The 15,444-nt window shown below is 43.5% G+C and overlaps 1 protein-coding gene across 2 annotated transcripts in view; it reads right to left on the bottom strand.

Annotated features, from left to right (window-relative positions):
* Positions 1–14,712, bottom strand: part of SLC7A10 (solute carrier family 7 member 10) — a 42,326-nt gene extending 27,614 nt beyond the window's left edge. For both annotated transcript variants that reach the window (XM_056361189.1, XM_056361190.1), the window contains exon 1: positions 14,586–14,712. In XM_056361189.1, the coding sequence (XP_056217164.1) occupies positions 14,586–14,682 (97 nt within the window). In that variant the 5' untranslated portion in view covers positions 14,683–14,712. The remainder of the gene's footprint in view (positions 1–14,585) is intronic.
* Positions 14,713–15,444: the final 732 nt, after the last annotated feature.

Here is a 15,444-nt window from a genome sequence, read left to right as displayed (position 1 = left end):
TCTCCAAGGAGTAACACTGAGCGAGCTCCAGCACAATGCCACACTGAAAGCAGCCAGTGCGGCAGTAGGGCTGTGTTCGGGCAGGGATTGCTACCAGCCACCTTTGCTGAGCTTCACATTGCACCTTCCTTTTCCTGCCTTCCCTGACATCAGGGACCTCGAGCAGGGTTTACGGCAGGGCAGTGCTGTCAGGTGAAGATGAAAGGGTCCCAACAGAGAGGTGTGAAGCAGTCCTTTCTGGTGGTTCCCACTGCATCACCAGTGGCAGTGGTGCAGGAGGCTGTGTGGAACAGGGGCTCCAACCACCCCCTTGGCTGTGGCCCTTTGGCATATAAAGGGGCTGCTGTGACCCTCGAAGCACAGCACTCCTGGGGTGGTAGAGAAGGCTTCAACCTTTCCACTAGTTTTCAAAGAGAAACTGAAATCCCAGCCTACCTTGCTGCTGCCAGAGGGACGTGGAGGAGACCCCTCTAATGCTCCTAAAATGCCTAGGCTGCCCTGGTTAGTGCAGCACTGCACATTGCTCTCTATAAATAGTGCAACTTTATGCTGTATTAGCCCTTGTTATCTGTCCAGCATCTGTTTTTTGTGCTCTCTGGACCGTAATATCCTGACTTGGAATTTTACCTCTGAACAGCAGAAATGTGTCATTAAATCCCCTGATGGAGAAATTGGCAGTTCCTAATGCCCTGCTCTGCATGCACGCAGGAGGAGGTGAGGGTCTTCTCTAAGACACTGCATGACTGATTACGACCAGACAAATCCTGATTTTAAGGAAAGCAACTGATAGCAGAGCAAGGTTTCCCCTGTAGTGATTTAAGAGGCAGATGCCAGCCCACGCAGCTGATTTAGTGTTTGTCCCTTGGCTGAGAAATCCCACAGGTGACAGCTGTGCCTCTGGGATGGCTCTCATGGTGCCCTCTGCACCTACAATGATTTTCATTATTTATCAAGAAGGAAAGCAATTACAAAATGCTGCTGTCAAGCTCACCAACTGAGCTTTAGCAACAGCCAAGGAGTTCAGCTGTGTTGGGGAGTGCTGTGGGTCAGACAAGGACAGGACAACAGACGCAGCTTTTTGCCAGCCCAGGCTCTTCAGCTGTACTCATGCCAATGGCAGGGACCCTCGCACCATCTTTGAAGCATAATTTGTTTTGTGGAAAATGCTGTGGTGTTTTTTTTTTTATTTTCTTTTTTTTTCTCCCCCTAGCTCTATTCTTGCTTCCTGTGACTGAGCACAGCAAACATTACTTGAAGAGTCTGGAAAATTTAGCAGCAACTTGCCCAGTGGGAAAGCCTCTTCCTGTCCGTTCCTGAAAGCTGTCAGTCCTCATGGTAGTATCACCACTTGCCTAATTAGAAAGATGAAATAAAATAGCAGTATGCAATTCCAGAAGTTATGCAGTACGCTACTACAGGTGCACAGAAAGATCTTTTTTGTTAGCTGAGTCTAGGCTCTAGCAGAAGAACCCAGCCTGGAAGCTGGCATCACCTCTCTGACCCCCACCCTGTTCCGCAGCCACTGCGGCACCTCCCTGCTTACCTTGCACAGCATCACTCTGCAGTTTTTTGCTGGGAAAAATGTTCCTCCTTGCAAACTAAAAGCTTCGTTTGGATGCGTTGGTGACCTTTCAACCCTCAGCTGTGACTACCAAGAACCCATGTGTGTGCCATGTTTGCGCCAGGGCTGTGCAACAGCAAAGGGACACAGGGACAAAGACTCATGGGGCAGCATTACAGGAGTGAGCAGGTCTGGAGAAAAGACACAGCTTGAACTGATCTGCTTGACTGTAAATAAGGTGAAATTAATTTCTTAATTAAGGAGCATTAATTCCTGCTCTTGCCTCTGATCTTCTCTCAGATTATTGGAGTTTATGCCTTCTGCTCTGACCCCACAAAGATGGGTCCTGCAAAAATGTGCTCAAACTTAGGTCAGTTGGTGGATTTTTGGACCATGCTTCTGTAGATTCTGCAAACCTGTGACATTATAACCTGAAGGGGTATAATGGGAATTTAAGTATGTTAAACTTTTAAGGTAAAGCTCTGTCTTCAATATTGTTCTGAACAGTAAAGGGGTTAAACACAGTGCCTTCCTGAATTGAAATTCCAGGCAATAAATATTTAAAACAAAGCAATATGAAAATAGCAGTAACAAGCTAACCAAATACACTAACTGCTGTGTTACAGCTCGGGTTACATGATTGGAAGAAAGACTGATAAAGAGTTGCCTGGGATCTTACACAAACCTTAGTTTGGATGCAGATGTAAACAAGACATGAGCTCTTCAGTAAAGTTTGTTGTTCTTGCAGGTTTCATACCTCCTTGATCAGAAATCATTCCAGCTCTCAAGCTTACGTCCTTTTGGTTGTAAATCTCTGTTAGCAAATTCTGGTGTAGTTAATTTTACTCTATCAGTATGGTATCATTACATCTCCAAATGGCTTTCTGTCTTGTTTTAGCAAAGAATACAAAGATAGGCTTATGTTTCACTATGGTCAATGAACAAGTGGAATTTTAAAGCAAAAAAAAAAAAAAAAAAAAGGTATTTATGCTTCCTGGGCTGTGCACAACTATTACATAACAATATTTTATTTAAAGCTTGCACTTAATTTTAAGTGCACTTTGGTAACTAGCTCAGCCTGAGTTTAAATGAGATTTACAAATACCTATGAGCTTAGTATATGCTTCTTAAAATTCTGTGTTGTGTTCCAGTTAGAATACCAGTGCTGACTTATATCTTGACTTTGAAATATTTTATTTATTTTTAAATAATACATTTTGATAATTTTACCAACAAGAACTAGAAACTTCTTGATTTCCAAAACAAATGGCAGCTTTTCTTGAAGCTCTTAAATAACTATGAGCTGGGAATTTAAGGAAAATGCCAGACCTGTTGTTACACGATCTCAAGAGTTAGCAGTATTACGGTGTAGTTTTCTTTTGTGCATATGAGTCCTGTATTACCAAATACCACAACTAGGTCTTGAAATTAAGTATCTTCAGAATTAGTATACTTCATGTTACTCACTGACGTCTTGATATATCGGGTCTGTCTAAGCAGTTGACCACCTGTAGAAAAACTTAGTCAAAAAAAGTCACTCCTTCCCTCTGGATGGAAAAACTTATTTACAGAATGTTTTGAGTATGCAGAAACATGGCATTAAATTAGCTAATCCTGCAAAATACAGATTAATAGAGACCTTAACAACCCTGCCATCACAATGTGTAGGACCCTGGTTAAAATGTGCTGTTATAGTTCTGGCACAGATTGGAGATGTTTGATTTGTCTTGTGTTTCTTCCTTCCTAGTTTCCTAAAGAGATAGACCTCTGCTTGAAGTAGGTCCTCTAGAATTGCCCCTTTCCAGAAATTTTGTAATTGGTTTTGGTTTTTTTAGTTCTGGTGCTTTTGAGTAGCTAAATCTCAGCCAAGAAGTCCTCAGACCATTTCAGAAGGCCACAAAGGGAAATGTAGGGATTTCAATAGATGGTGTATTCATTCAGAGACTTCAGGGAAGTTCTGCGAGTTGGTGGCTGGAAGTGAATTTGCTCCTTTTGGCCCTTGTGTGCCACTTTCCCCATCTCTAAAAGTGAGAGGACAATCCCTACCTGCTGCAAAGGGCAGCTGGGTTGCTGGAGCAGCTCCTGTATCCTGACCATGTTTGGTCAACAAATGTTTTCATTGTTAGATTTGTGGTAAAAGGAGTGCATGAGACTGGCCCTATAACTTTAATTAATGGGAACAAATTAACACTTGTCACCATTGCTCTCTGCTGTGAGGTGCAACCTGAACATAGTATGGTCCGTTCTGACCCAACTTCACTGCAGTATGACTGCCAGCCTCGCTCAGGTATGTGGGTAATAAAGGATTAATGTGCTTTGTACCTAGCTGATTTGATTTAATTTAGGCCCTGATCCTATGAGCAAATGAAGTCCTCTACTCTCCTTGACCTCAGCAGGGAGTGGGGGGACTAGGGACCTGTTAAGAAAAGTGTCTTTAATCTTCCATTGGAGCCTCAGTGCACGAAGGGGAGCTATTCCTTCTGCACACACTTGTAAAATGTACAGGATTTGGGTAGCTTTTGTAATAGTCTGCTTAAATCTTAATGCGTTGCTAGGGAACTGGCTGTGTCCACGACCAAGAAACATGTAGACGTTGTGTCCTACTGGTCTCTGGCAGAGTTTACCGTAAGAAATGGCTTTATTGCAACAAGATCTACTAGCAGTAGTACAGAAAAGCAGTTCGTCAGCTTTTTTTTAATTACAAATATTTTAATTCTATCATACAAATAGAAATCCCTTCCAAGCCGAAGGCTAGGCATGTGAGGACACCACCCAGAATCAAATACTTTCCCCCCTTATTCTTTAAAATATTGATTCAGCTATTTTTTAATTTACTTGAGTCTAAGTACAGTGTTTGGAAGCTTAACACGCTTGGATACTTTCTGCTCTCTTGTACTAACTAATGCTATTACTATTTTAAAGACACAACAAGAGCTGATTATTTGTGTTTCCAAAGTGTATGTCTTTTCAGGTTTTCAGACCATATTTAAGAGCCTCAGAAATGGTGAAACGTTTGTGTTTATGGAGTCCTAAACTGCCATTTCTGATATGCTTTCATCTCCCTTTCATGGACATCAGAACTGTCTGCATTGTTTTAAATGAATGATAAAACAAGGCTTGAAATTAGCAAAGAAATAAGCCTGCTATCAAACCAGGACAAAATCTAGGCAGAGAAAAAAAAAAAAAGTCATGGGGAAATGGAAATGAAATATAGTCTGAGATTACTTCCCTAAAAACAAGCAAGCAAACCCTGTTCTATCAAGCTCTCAGGAGAGCTGCTGAAGAATTTTGAAATAATCCAGGGAAGGAACTCAACCCCTCATTTTCATTCTTCTCGGTCCATTCCTTGCAACTCCCTAAGAAAAACTGATCCCTTGGGTGTTTTCTACAAAGGGATGAATTTTTATGATATAAAAGCACATAGCTTAAAGCTGTAAGTCCTCATATTCCTTGGCAGTCATTATCTTCAGGTTTACGGAGAAGCACATATTGATCCTTTCCAACACATGGGTTGGCAGGGAGGCAAGGCACACTCACTCTTCTGGATTCATCAGCCTTCCTCGTGGGACCTGAGCAGAAGCGATCTCACAGCACAATATGAGGCTGTTAAAAACCCATTGTATGTGACACACACTAATAGTTTTTTTTCTCCTTGTCTCATGGTGGTTGCACAAAGTAACAGCAAAAAGATGGAAGACACTTAGGAACTACAACAGACTAGCCAACTAACGATGCTTTTTCTTGTCAGACCTATAGCTTATTACATCATGCACATGTATTCAAGTGCAATGACCTTTTCGCAAAACTGTTTAAGTTCTAGAGAAGGCGTTGCAGTAATCAGAGCTCAACTTCTGTCCTCCACTGTCTGAATGCAACTCTATACTCAGAGAGCAACTCTTTCTAGCCTGACTGCTCGCCTCTGTGTGATTATCTGACCCAGAGTTAATGTAACATAATTAACAAGTCTTGTTGTCCAGTGATGATTGTCAGTGATTGTTGTCCAGTAATTATATCATAATTAACATGAGTTGTCCAGTGTCACAGGTGAAGTAGAGGTTTTGTGATGGGCAGCCTTGTGACATTCATTGTCATAGATCAAATAATATTGTGGATTTTAGTTCTCTGGCCCAGTGTATTCCGTAGAATGAGATTCTTCCTTAATTTGATTTTTCCAGGCTTTTGTGACTCCACATAAGGTCTTTATATTGTTCAAACATAATTTCTGCCGTATATTAAATTAAGATGTTTGGCCAGATCTAGATTATGTGGCTTCATGTAGCTGATGAAAGAGCTATTGTTTTATTCACAGAAAAACTGCTACTCATCCAGATCACTGACCTGTTTCTTGGTGTTAGAAGTAACCTCTCTGAAGTTGCACTGATTTTTAATGCTATGTTTTACACTATTGATCCTGAAGCCCATGTTCGAAGTGTGATTATAACAGTATTCAAGGAACCGATAAAAATTTCAACTTAATTTTCAGATACAGAAAGATTTTATTTTTCTGTAAGTTTTGGTACTGTGCTAAAGAAAGTGGTAAATGAATCGGAGCAATTCAGCTGTGGGGGTTATTCCATTACTCAATGATACAGAAATTCCTCAAGCTTAAACATCACCAATATATTCCCCTCCACCTTTCTTTCTCTGAGATCCAGTGGAATTTGTCTCTCTTGTCTGAAAGAGATGATGAACCATGTCCAGAAGCAAGAATTTAATTGGCTCAACCCCAATAGACTGGGCCATTCATTACCCTGAAATCAGAAAAACTATCTACAAGTTCCTGAAGATGGGAACAATTTGTAGGAAACCACTCCTCTAAATCTTGCTTTTTAGCCCTGACTTGTAGAGGCCAGTGCCAGAAGAATACATCAGGAGAATAAACTAATACTGCATAAGGAGATTTTGTGGAGGCTGGCATGTGAAGAAATGTATTTACCATTATATATGGCTTTCCCCTCCAGGAGAACAGGGCTTGCATATTTCCTATCCTTCCTCACAATACAGGGAAGGATACAGGCATTTAAAAAGGAATTAGGATGCTGAGATGCTCGGTCCATGCTGGATTGCTGGCTCCCTGCTCTTCGCTGTGGAACATCTGCTAAAGAACTCATTGGGAGACTTCTGGGTTTTTCAGGACCAGCAGAAAAAACAATACTGTTAGGATGTTTTATATTTGGGGCACTTCGGTACTGACAAATGCCTTCTCATTTCATCATGCTGCAACCAAGATGACAAAAAAAGTGTGGCAGCTATTAGAAACTCCCCCCCACAGCCCAACAAAAAACGGGGTCTTGAAAGGAAAAGTTTGGCACACAAAAAGCTCTCAACACAAAAAAGCTAAATCTCTACCAAACCATTTCTGCTTGTTGTGAGCCTGCCAAAGCAGAACAGACTTTCTCAACAGAAAAGGCTACATTATGCTAGAAGGAAATGAGCTGCAAGGCACAGGAAAAGGGAACGCGAGTGGAGATTTATGGCACTGCTGAAAGCAGGCACTGTACTGCCAGATGAGGAGTAAGACACTACCAAAGGATGCTACCTTTGTTTTTTCATCTATCAAGGAAGAAGAGTTTCTGTTGCAGGGTATCTAAACTACTGGCATGCATTGCAGAAAGCCCATCACTTCAGCCTTCTGATCAGTCATTGCATCCCAATCAGAATTTTCTACTTTTTCAGAAGGTAAGAAGGAAAAGAACCCCCACCAATTAGCAAAACCCACCCAAACCAAAACCACTGGTCAACAAATACCTGGTAGTTAATAACCTGGAAACAGAATTATGTTACAGATGTTGATAGTTTTGCTAAGTATCACTGACTTTATAAAGTACAAATTGAGGTTTTTTGCAAAGATCTTCTTTATGCCCTATTACTGTTTCTGAAGATCATATGGGAACAATTTGTTCATGTTGACATTTTTTACTTTGTTTTTTTTGCTGCTGTTTTGGCTTTTGTTCTTGTACATGAGGGACTTCACATGCTGAATTCGCCTGGATACAGACTGCAGCAGAAAGGCACATCTGTGGACAAACAAAACCATTTTCTATGTCCAGAAAGACTCAATTAAGAAAAATATGACATTAAGGCCTTTTTTTTTTTTTTTTTTTTTTTCCTGCCAGGAATTTCTAATTAGAGTTCCTTTTTGCTGCCCTCCGTAAATTCAGCCTCAGAGGTAAGCTGCTAGCCCAGAGAAGCTGCAGGAACTCCCTGGATTTTTACCAAGCTTAATTTGAACTTTGCCATGGTTTTTACTTGCAAGTGTTATTTTCAGCTGCCTAAACTCAGATGAAAGGCTACCCCAAACAATTCTGATAGACAATTGTATGTTGGAACAGCCTTGAAGAACATGAGAACATGGCATCACCCCTAAAACATATCACACCATATATGTAACTTGCACGATGCATTTTGGATGGGCATCCCTAGGTTTCTTCCCTTCAAAATGTAGGGTCTGATCTTCCTCAGTAGTTATGTGCCTCTTTTTCATACTAGGTATCATGCCAAATTATGGACACCTATCAGTTTTTAATGTACATATGGAACCTGGACATGTAACTTTCAGTAGTTTTGAATCTGAGCCTAAGCCTCTAGACCCTATGGGGAAAAAAAACCTCCAAAAGTGCCTCAAAGGTGTCTTTGTGGTTTCCCACTAGTAAGGAAGATGTGCCATTTATCTTGAACAAAAGTTGACTGCTGCCTTTATTTAACCATCATTTGCATTTATAAGAAGACAAAATGTTGAATTACATTTCTCTACAGTCCAGAGCTAGATCCTGAACTATTGCCCTGAAAAAACCCCGATCATGCATGTGTAAATACTTTTGTGTGTTATGACAGCAAGTGCCATATGGAACTGAATGCTCAAAATATTAGTTAACAAGGAGGGTAACAGAGATAGGGAAGACTCTTTTTAGAAACACTTTTTTTTTTTTTGAGAGAGAGAGAGCGAGCTGCTGAAGTAATCTGTATTACTCTCACAAGTCAGTGAACAAAAGTGTGTCCTGAAACTTCAGCTAGCTATAACAGTGAAATGCTCTCACACAGATTCAGAGAGGGAGAAGATTCTTGCTGCAACACCACTGTTTTCTGTGACCCTGGCCAGGATCACAGAAATCAGAAGAAATCACCTAGAGATGCGGGTGTTTTCTTTCCATCTTCCTCATATATCTTTCTGCTGCAGTCTTGTAACTTGGGTACTACACAAGTGAAGTCCATTGGGCCTGACTAGACATGATCTCCTAATGATTTGATACATTACTTGATAAAGAGATGGATCTGATCGGTGCCAGGTGATTCCATGACCAATAACCAGTCTCCTTAAGCAACAGTGTCATATGAAATCAGACAGGATTCATCAAGCAGCTGGCATTAATACCTAGCTATTTCTACCTAGCTATTTCCACTTAAGTTCTTGTATGTTATGGAAAATATGAGTACGAACACTATTCTCAGTTCCATCTGTTTTCCTTCCCCAGTGTTATACTAGCAGCTTGCAGAATCCTGTAATAGGTTTCTGTCTTTAAAGACTGTCTGTGGGATTTAGGGCGTGTTAGAATGGCAAGAAGCCTAACAGCAAGGAGAGAGCAAACGGACATGCAGGAAGGCTGGTAAATAGTTTTCTGTTAATGGCAAGGAGGAAAAATCACCTCCAGTGCGATTATACTTCTGAACTCAGTGCTATCTCAGAGCGCTGCCCTGGAAATGATATTTATGGAAATGAGAACTTCCCTGTAGATGCATATGCAATTTTTAGTAAATAAGTACAATGCCAGGCAGATATAATGACAACCAAGGAAACTTATTTGGTTATTCCCTTGATGGTTTATCATGATGTAGACAGCAATTTGCACTACATACCGTGAAAACCCTGACATAAGGAAGTGTGTCCAATGTAATGGGGCTTTTCAGCTTCTACGCATTCCGCTGAGACCATCCATAAGGTGTCTGACTGACATCAGCTATGGAAGAAAGCAAGTATGTGCTGTTTTCTGGGCGATATGGAGAAGATAAATTCCAGAAAGCTACTTTCAGAAATAGCAATAACTGAACATACTGCTCGTTGGTCTGCTGAACAGAGTTTTGGTATTATCACTGGACTTGAACTGGGAACCAATTTATAAGGTTTCTCAGACCCAGCTTGTCTGTGAGTAGAATAAGCACTCCAAACATTTTTTAAGCAATGCCAAGTCAGCTGATGCAGATAATTTGACCACCTGTGCTAAATAAGATAAGTTGTATTTACTTTTAGCTGACATATTTCATTGTGGCTCAATTTGTAGGTCTTGTAATGGGTATTACATAGCCTGACGTAAAATCATTCAGTGTATACAACAGATTTTACCACGATGTGAGTAAGACTCTATGGCTACTTTCATGCAGTTTTACAAGCCACATAAACAAATATTTTAAGAGGTGTTTAACTGTTTCTTTTATATAAAGCTACTTGAGCTGTATTAAACAGTTAAACATCTCTTGCCAAATGTCTTATACATGCATTTTATGTATACAGGTAAATGTATACTTCTAATGTAAGAATGGTGAATTTTGTTCCTCAGATCAAAAGAACCAGGCTGGCACCAGACGTTAATCAGGCTGCTGTTTCGAATTCTTGTACTTTTCTAAAGAACACTGGAATGTGGTAGAAACTACACAGAGCCAAGTCATGGAGCTTCTTACTCAGTTTTTCATCTACACAGGTACAACTCTCATTGAAGGCACTGAATAAGAGTTTCTTCTCTATATGGCTCATATGCCTTTGCTCATAGAAAAGATACACGTGCAATAATCTTAATTATATGTGTAGCTCCACAAATGAGATACAAAGCCAGCTATGTAGAAAGTGCATAAAATAACTGTCGAATTAAATACAGCATAGATTTTGGTGTCTGCAAAATAAATTCTTAATCAGGTTTAAAGCAATCATATTGTATCTGTAAGTTATTACCTACTAGATAATAAAGCACATATGTTGCTACTTTTTAAGCTGTATCACTTCATCTGAGTATTGGCAAGCTTAATTTGCAGTGTATTGAGTACATTAGAAGATTATTGATAGCTGGAGCCCGTGAGAGATTTGTTTTTGCTGTACATAACCACATTTGAGACAGAGTGGTTTGGGCACTCCTACAGCAAGTCTCTGGCACTTCCCAAAATTCTGTGGCAGAGATGAATTGCCAGGAAGATTTATTACTGCTACTGAACACTGTCTTCAGTTTCACAGTCATTAAGTAGCAGTCCCTTTTTAGCATCAAAATGTTTTTTTGTATTTACATTAGGATACTCCAAAGAGGTGTCTTCTGCCTCTTCATGAAACAACCTTTGGAAACGGCTTTCTTCTCTGACTAGGCTTGTTTGTACGCAAATTTAAAAAAGTTAAATAATGAAGTAATGAGGGATAGGCTTATGTGTTGTGAAAGCTAGGTTGCCGGGAGAAATCAGGAAACTGTCCTATGGGGTGGATATTGGACAGGTATATTAGATTGCTAATTTGATGTACTTTGTTCTGCTATTTTTTCTGCTGTTTTTTATTTGATGAACTGCTATTTCTTAGGGCAAAGCCTTTCAAGCCTCTACCAAGAGAGGATAAAAATTTGAAAGGATGAGTTTTGTGATCATATTAAGATGGCATAGCAATTTATTATGTTGACAAGTATCTCGGTTGTAAAATTAGTAAGAAAATAGTCCTGTAATTCAGAACATGGAAAGAAGATGGGAAAGGAACACTTGCTTTACAGGGAATTAGCACAGGCTACGGGAGCTGCAGGGCGGCTGGCAGGATGAGGGCTGCCTCCTCCTCCTGTACCAGTCACTGCGCCCCAAACTAGTGAGCACCTTGCGTTCACCGGGCAGGCTGAGCACCTCCTTAGCTCTAACAGCCAGAAGCCTGTAAAGTTCAAGCTGGATGAAGTCGTATATCTGCATCTAGAGGTCATTTTTATTTCCTCAGATGCAACTGTGAAATTTCAGGGACTATGAAATACTGAGAGACCCTGACATTACTGGAATACTTGTCAAATATACCGGATAATGGTGCCCCACCTCCAAGCCTTCTCTTTCACCTCATTTCATTGTGCTAAGGAGCACTCAGAAAACAACCTGATTCCATCCCCCGAGTTGCAAATCATAAAATGCTTTATTTTAACCAAGCAGAATTAGTGTATAGAAGGCAACCGTGAGCTTATTAATCACATATTTATAGGCTCATATTTACAGTATTTTCCAAATACTCTGTCGAGTAGGAAACATCCTCTTTCTGTTACTAATTACTGTAAGATTATAATTGTCTATATCCATCCTGCAGCTGATTATTGTAGAGCAGGTCAGCTAAAACAGAGCATTTGGTGTATCACTGCATCAAACTTCTATTTGATAATGCAAAAAATATCCTCTTGCATTTTCTGTACCTGCAGCACTTTTATACGCTATTTGAATAAAGATAACCTACAAAAACATTTAAAGAAAAGTAAAGTGCATAATCTTTTTTTAGCTCCATGCAGCGCAAGAAAGGTTTTTTTCAAAGGCATTTTCTTTTTTCTTGGTGTTCTCAAGCAATATGACTTTGCCATGGGATGCATCAGAGTTTGATGTCTAAACCCTTGAAGAGAAAAGTGTTTCCCTTCCCCACTCAGAAATAGGAAAACTGTTACGATGGCTAACATGAAAGTCCTGGTCTGTCATCAGTTCAAAAGGCTATGACACTGGCTGCACCCATTTTTCCCCGACATCCAAGAATTTGGAAAGTCTTCCCAGTGTTAAATTTTATCATATAGAAAAATTGTGAGCTAACTGGTTGTCTAATACGAATTCAGATCAAGCAGTTTAGTTTTTTTGCTAGAAGAGATTCCTCTTATTTAACTCCAGTAATGGTTTGCAAGCCAATCTGGTGTAATGCAATTTACAGTGTCCTCTGATTCTAGGCTGTCAAGTTTTATGTAGTGACATGTACAAAGCTATACTATACTCTTACTATCTCTTTGTCACTGGGGACTCTGTGATATATAATGTAATTTCACACACCTACACACAAATCAGACCCCAAAATAGGATCCTAGGGTTGTTTTTCCAACTTCTTTTATCAAAATACAGGGGAATTTGCAGCAGAAATTTTAGGCTTTATTTGGCAATGCAGATAACCACCTCTAATACTTAAATCTTTTGACAGTACTAGACTTAATCATAAATATCAATATTTTTCCCTACTCAAATGTCTTTGGTAGATGAGAGGCTGTTTCACAAGATTTTGTGTAAGCATTATTATACAGGTATTGTGCTTGCAACATGTTGCAAATGAGTCAGGTTGATGAAAGGTTGACTGAGAAGGGATCTGGGAGAGCAGAGTAGCAGTCTTGAGATACAATTACCCAATTATCTAATATCAGCACTAGCAAATGACATAGATGCCATAAATTTTCCCTATGGCCAGCAGCAACTCAGGTGATACCTAACCCTGGAGGTGCCTTACAGCACAGTATCTTGCCAAATACTCACAAGTACCCCACTCTCATGCAAGGTCATCTGTGCTCCACCGAGATCCACGAACCAGATTTTCCCCCTTAAATATGCCAAAAGGATTCAACTGCAGTTATAGCTGCCCCTTACATTTAGTATTTCAGTATGGGAACGGAATGAAATATCTTCCTTTTGTATAACAGCCTTGCTCACGATGCAAGAGATCCTGTTCAATGGCACTGAAATTTCTCTCTTGTGTTTTTGGTTTTGTGGGTTTTTTTTGCAAGATCCTATCCACTTAAATGGGGCATAAAGGAATACAGGGCTAACAGCGTAAGATTGTAGTAGGATAGTATGATAACCTATAGGAAGTATGCGGTAAAGTCTGCTTCCTCAAGCATGGGGACATCACTCACGCAGATGCAACGGGCTATCCCCGCCAACTCTGCTACCACACAGCATGCTGCTGCTGCTGCTCCTGCCGTGCCCACCGTGCCCACTGCCACCTCCCCGTGCCCCAGGCCTGGCCCCAGCTGTCACTGCGAGCCTCTACGGTGGGGAAGGTGGGGGCTGGGCCTCCCCCCAGGGTTCTGAGACTCACTGAGTTTGTACAGGCTGCTTGTATTTGGCTACGACACATCTCCCTCCCTGGACTTGCCCCAGCTCCCGTAGACTGAACACCACACTGGGCCAGAGCCCGCTGCGGGAAGGTGCTGAGCACAGCCTTGCCCTCATTTCTCAGTTTTGACTGTTACGGGATAAGCAGGCTCAGCCCCGCTGGCTGGCAGCTCAGAAACGCAAACCAGAGGGTCTGTTGGAAAAGGCACCGACCGGCAGCAGCTCTGCCAGCTCCCGGCAGGTGCGGGAAGCGGGACAGTGCCCTGCTGCTGGTGCCATGCTGCTGGTGCGTGTGCTGCCGGTGCCCTGCTACCGGTTCCCGCGCTGCCGTGGTGCCCTGCTGCCGGTGCCCTGCTGCCAGCATCCGTGCTGCCGTGCTGCTGTGTTGCCTTGCTGCCGGTGCCCTGCTGCCCTGCTGCCGGTGCCCTGCTGCCAGCTCCCGCCGCCCCGGGCCGTTCGGTGGCTTTCTGCAAGCCCAAGCTGCCAAGCTGCAAGCCAATCTCAGCTAAAAGAATCAACTTTTGGTTTAGCCTTAGCAATAAAAGGGCACGAGCCCGAACAGCGCGAAAGGCCATCAGGGGACCGCTTTAGCAAATCTCCCGATGCTGCGTTCAGCCCAGCGGCTGCGCGGGGGGGCTTTACCCGTGTTTTGTTGCCCCCCCCAAGCAGGACCGTGCCCCACAGGCACGTCCCGACCACCGCCCCCCGCGCCCCGCCAGCCGGGACGCGTCGTCCCGTGCCACATCTCCCGGTAGCGGTACCGGACGATGGGCTGGCGCCCCGGTACACCTGCCCGCGGGTGCCGTGCCTCGCCACACCGCCGCTCCTCGCCGCGCCGGCGGGCCCCGAGCCCCCGCCTCAGCGCGGGGCTCAGCCGAGCGGGACGGGCTGGCAGCGCTGCCCGTGGGCGAGCAGCGGCGAGACGCGCTGTCCCGCGGGGGCACCGGGCGGCGGCCCTTACCGATGATGATGGCACAGGCGCTGACCAGCCCGATCTCCTTCTTCAGCGCCACCCGCTCGGGGCCGCCGGGCGCGCCGCGCTGCTCCCCGCCGGCCATCGCTGCCCGCGCCGCTCTGCCCCGCCGCACGCCGCCTCGCGCATGCGCCGCCCCCGGCCGGGGGCGTGGAGGGGGGGGCGTGTGTCCGCGCGGTGGGCGCGCGCCGGCGGCGGGAAGGCGCTGAGGGCTGTCGCCGCCTCTCTGAGACGAGGCACCTGCGGGCAGTGGGCGGACGGTCTCCCGGCCCCCGCTCTGGGGTCCCTCTCAGGGTGGCAGCGCCCGAGAGGGCTACGACAGTCACCTCTGAGAAACCTGTAAACGTGTCCCCCGAAGTGCGGGGGGAAACAGCCGCAGTAACGCCGGCGTTTGGCTTGGTAAGTGCCAAGGTCAAACCACCGCTTTGGTTATTTGGCTTGTGGGACAGCGGGGTTCGCCCCTGCGCCCAGGTAGCCCGGCGTGCCCGCAGCTCCTCTGGGATGACTTTGGTGACCAACCAACCTAACTCCTGCCCCGCCCCCCCCCCCCGTAAATCTTTTCAGTGGTGGCCCGCCTATTGTGCTTTATAACTTATGGTAGTGCAGTAATTTATAGGAAAAAAACATTTTATTGCTTGTAATCGGTATTCACAATATGCGGCCAGCCAAGCGTAGTTAAAATCAACAAGGTGATGCCCAAGTACTGACTGCTTGGTTTCTGCCTTTTCTTGTAAATTTCTCCCCCTTCCCCCTTTGTTTCAAACCTCTCTGAAAGGAGTGGAAACCCCCCAGTCTGTCTGTGCACCAGTTGGTGCTGAGGTGCTTGCGGCTGAGGGCATCCCCCCCC

This window comes from Falco biarmicus, chromosome 15, assembly GCF_023638135.1.
Source record: "Falco biarmicus isolate bFalBia1 chromosome 15, bFalBia1.pri, whole genome shotgun sequence".
NCBI classification, from domain to species: Eukaryota; Metazoa; Chordata; class Aves; order Falconiformes; family Falconidae; genus Falco; species Falco biarmicus.
Note: the sequence above shows the minus strand (reverse complement) of the source record. Positions and strands in the feature narration are given on the sequence as shown.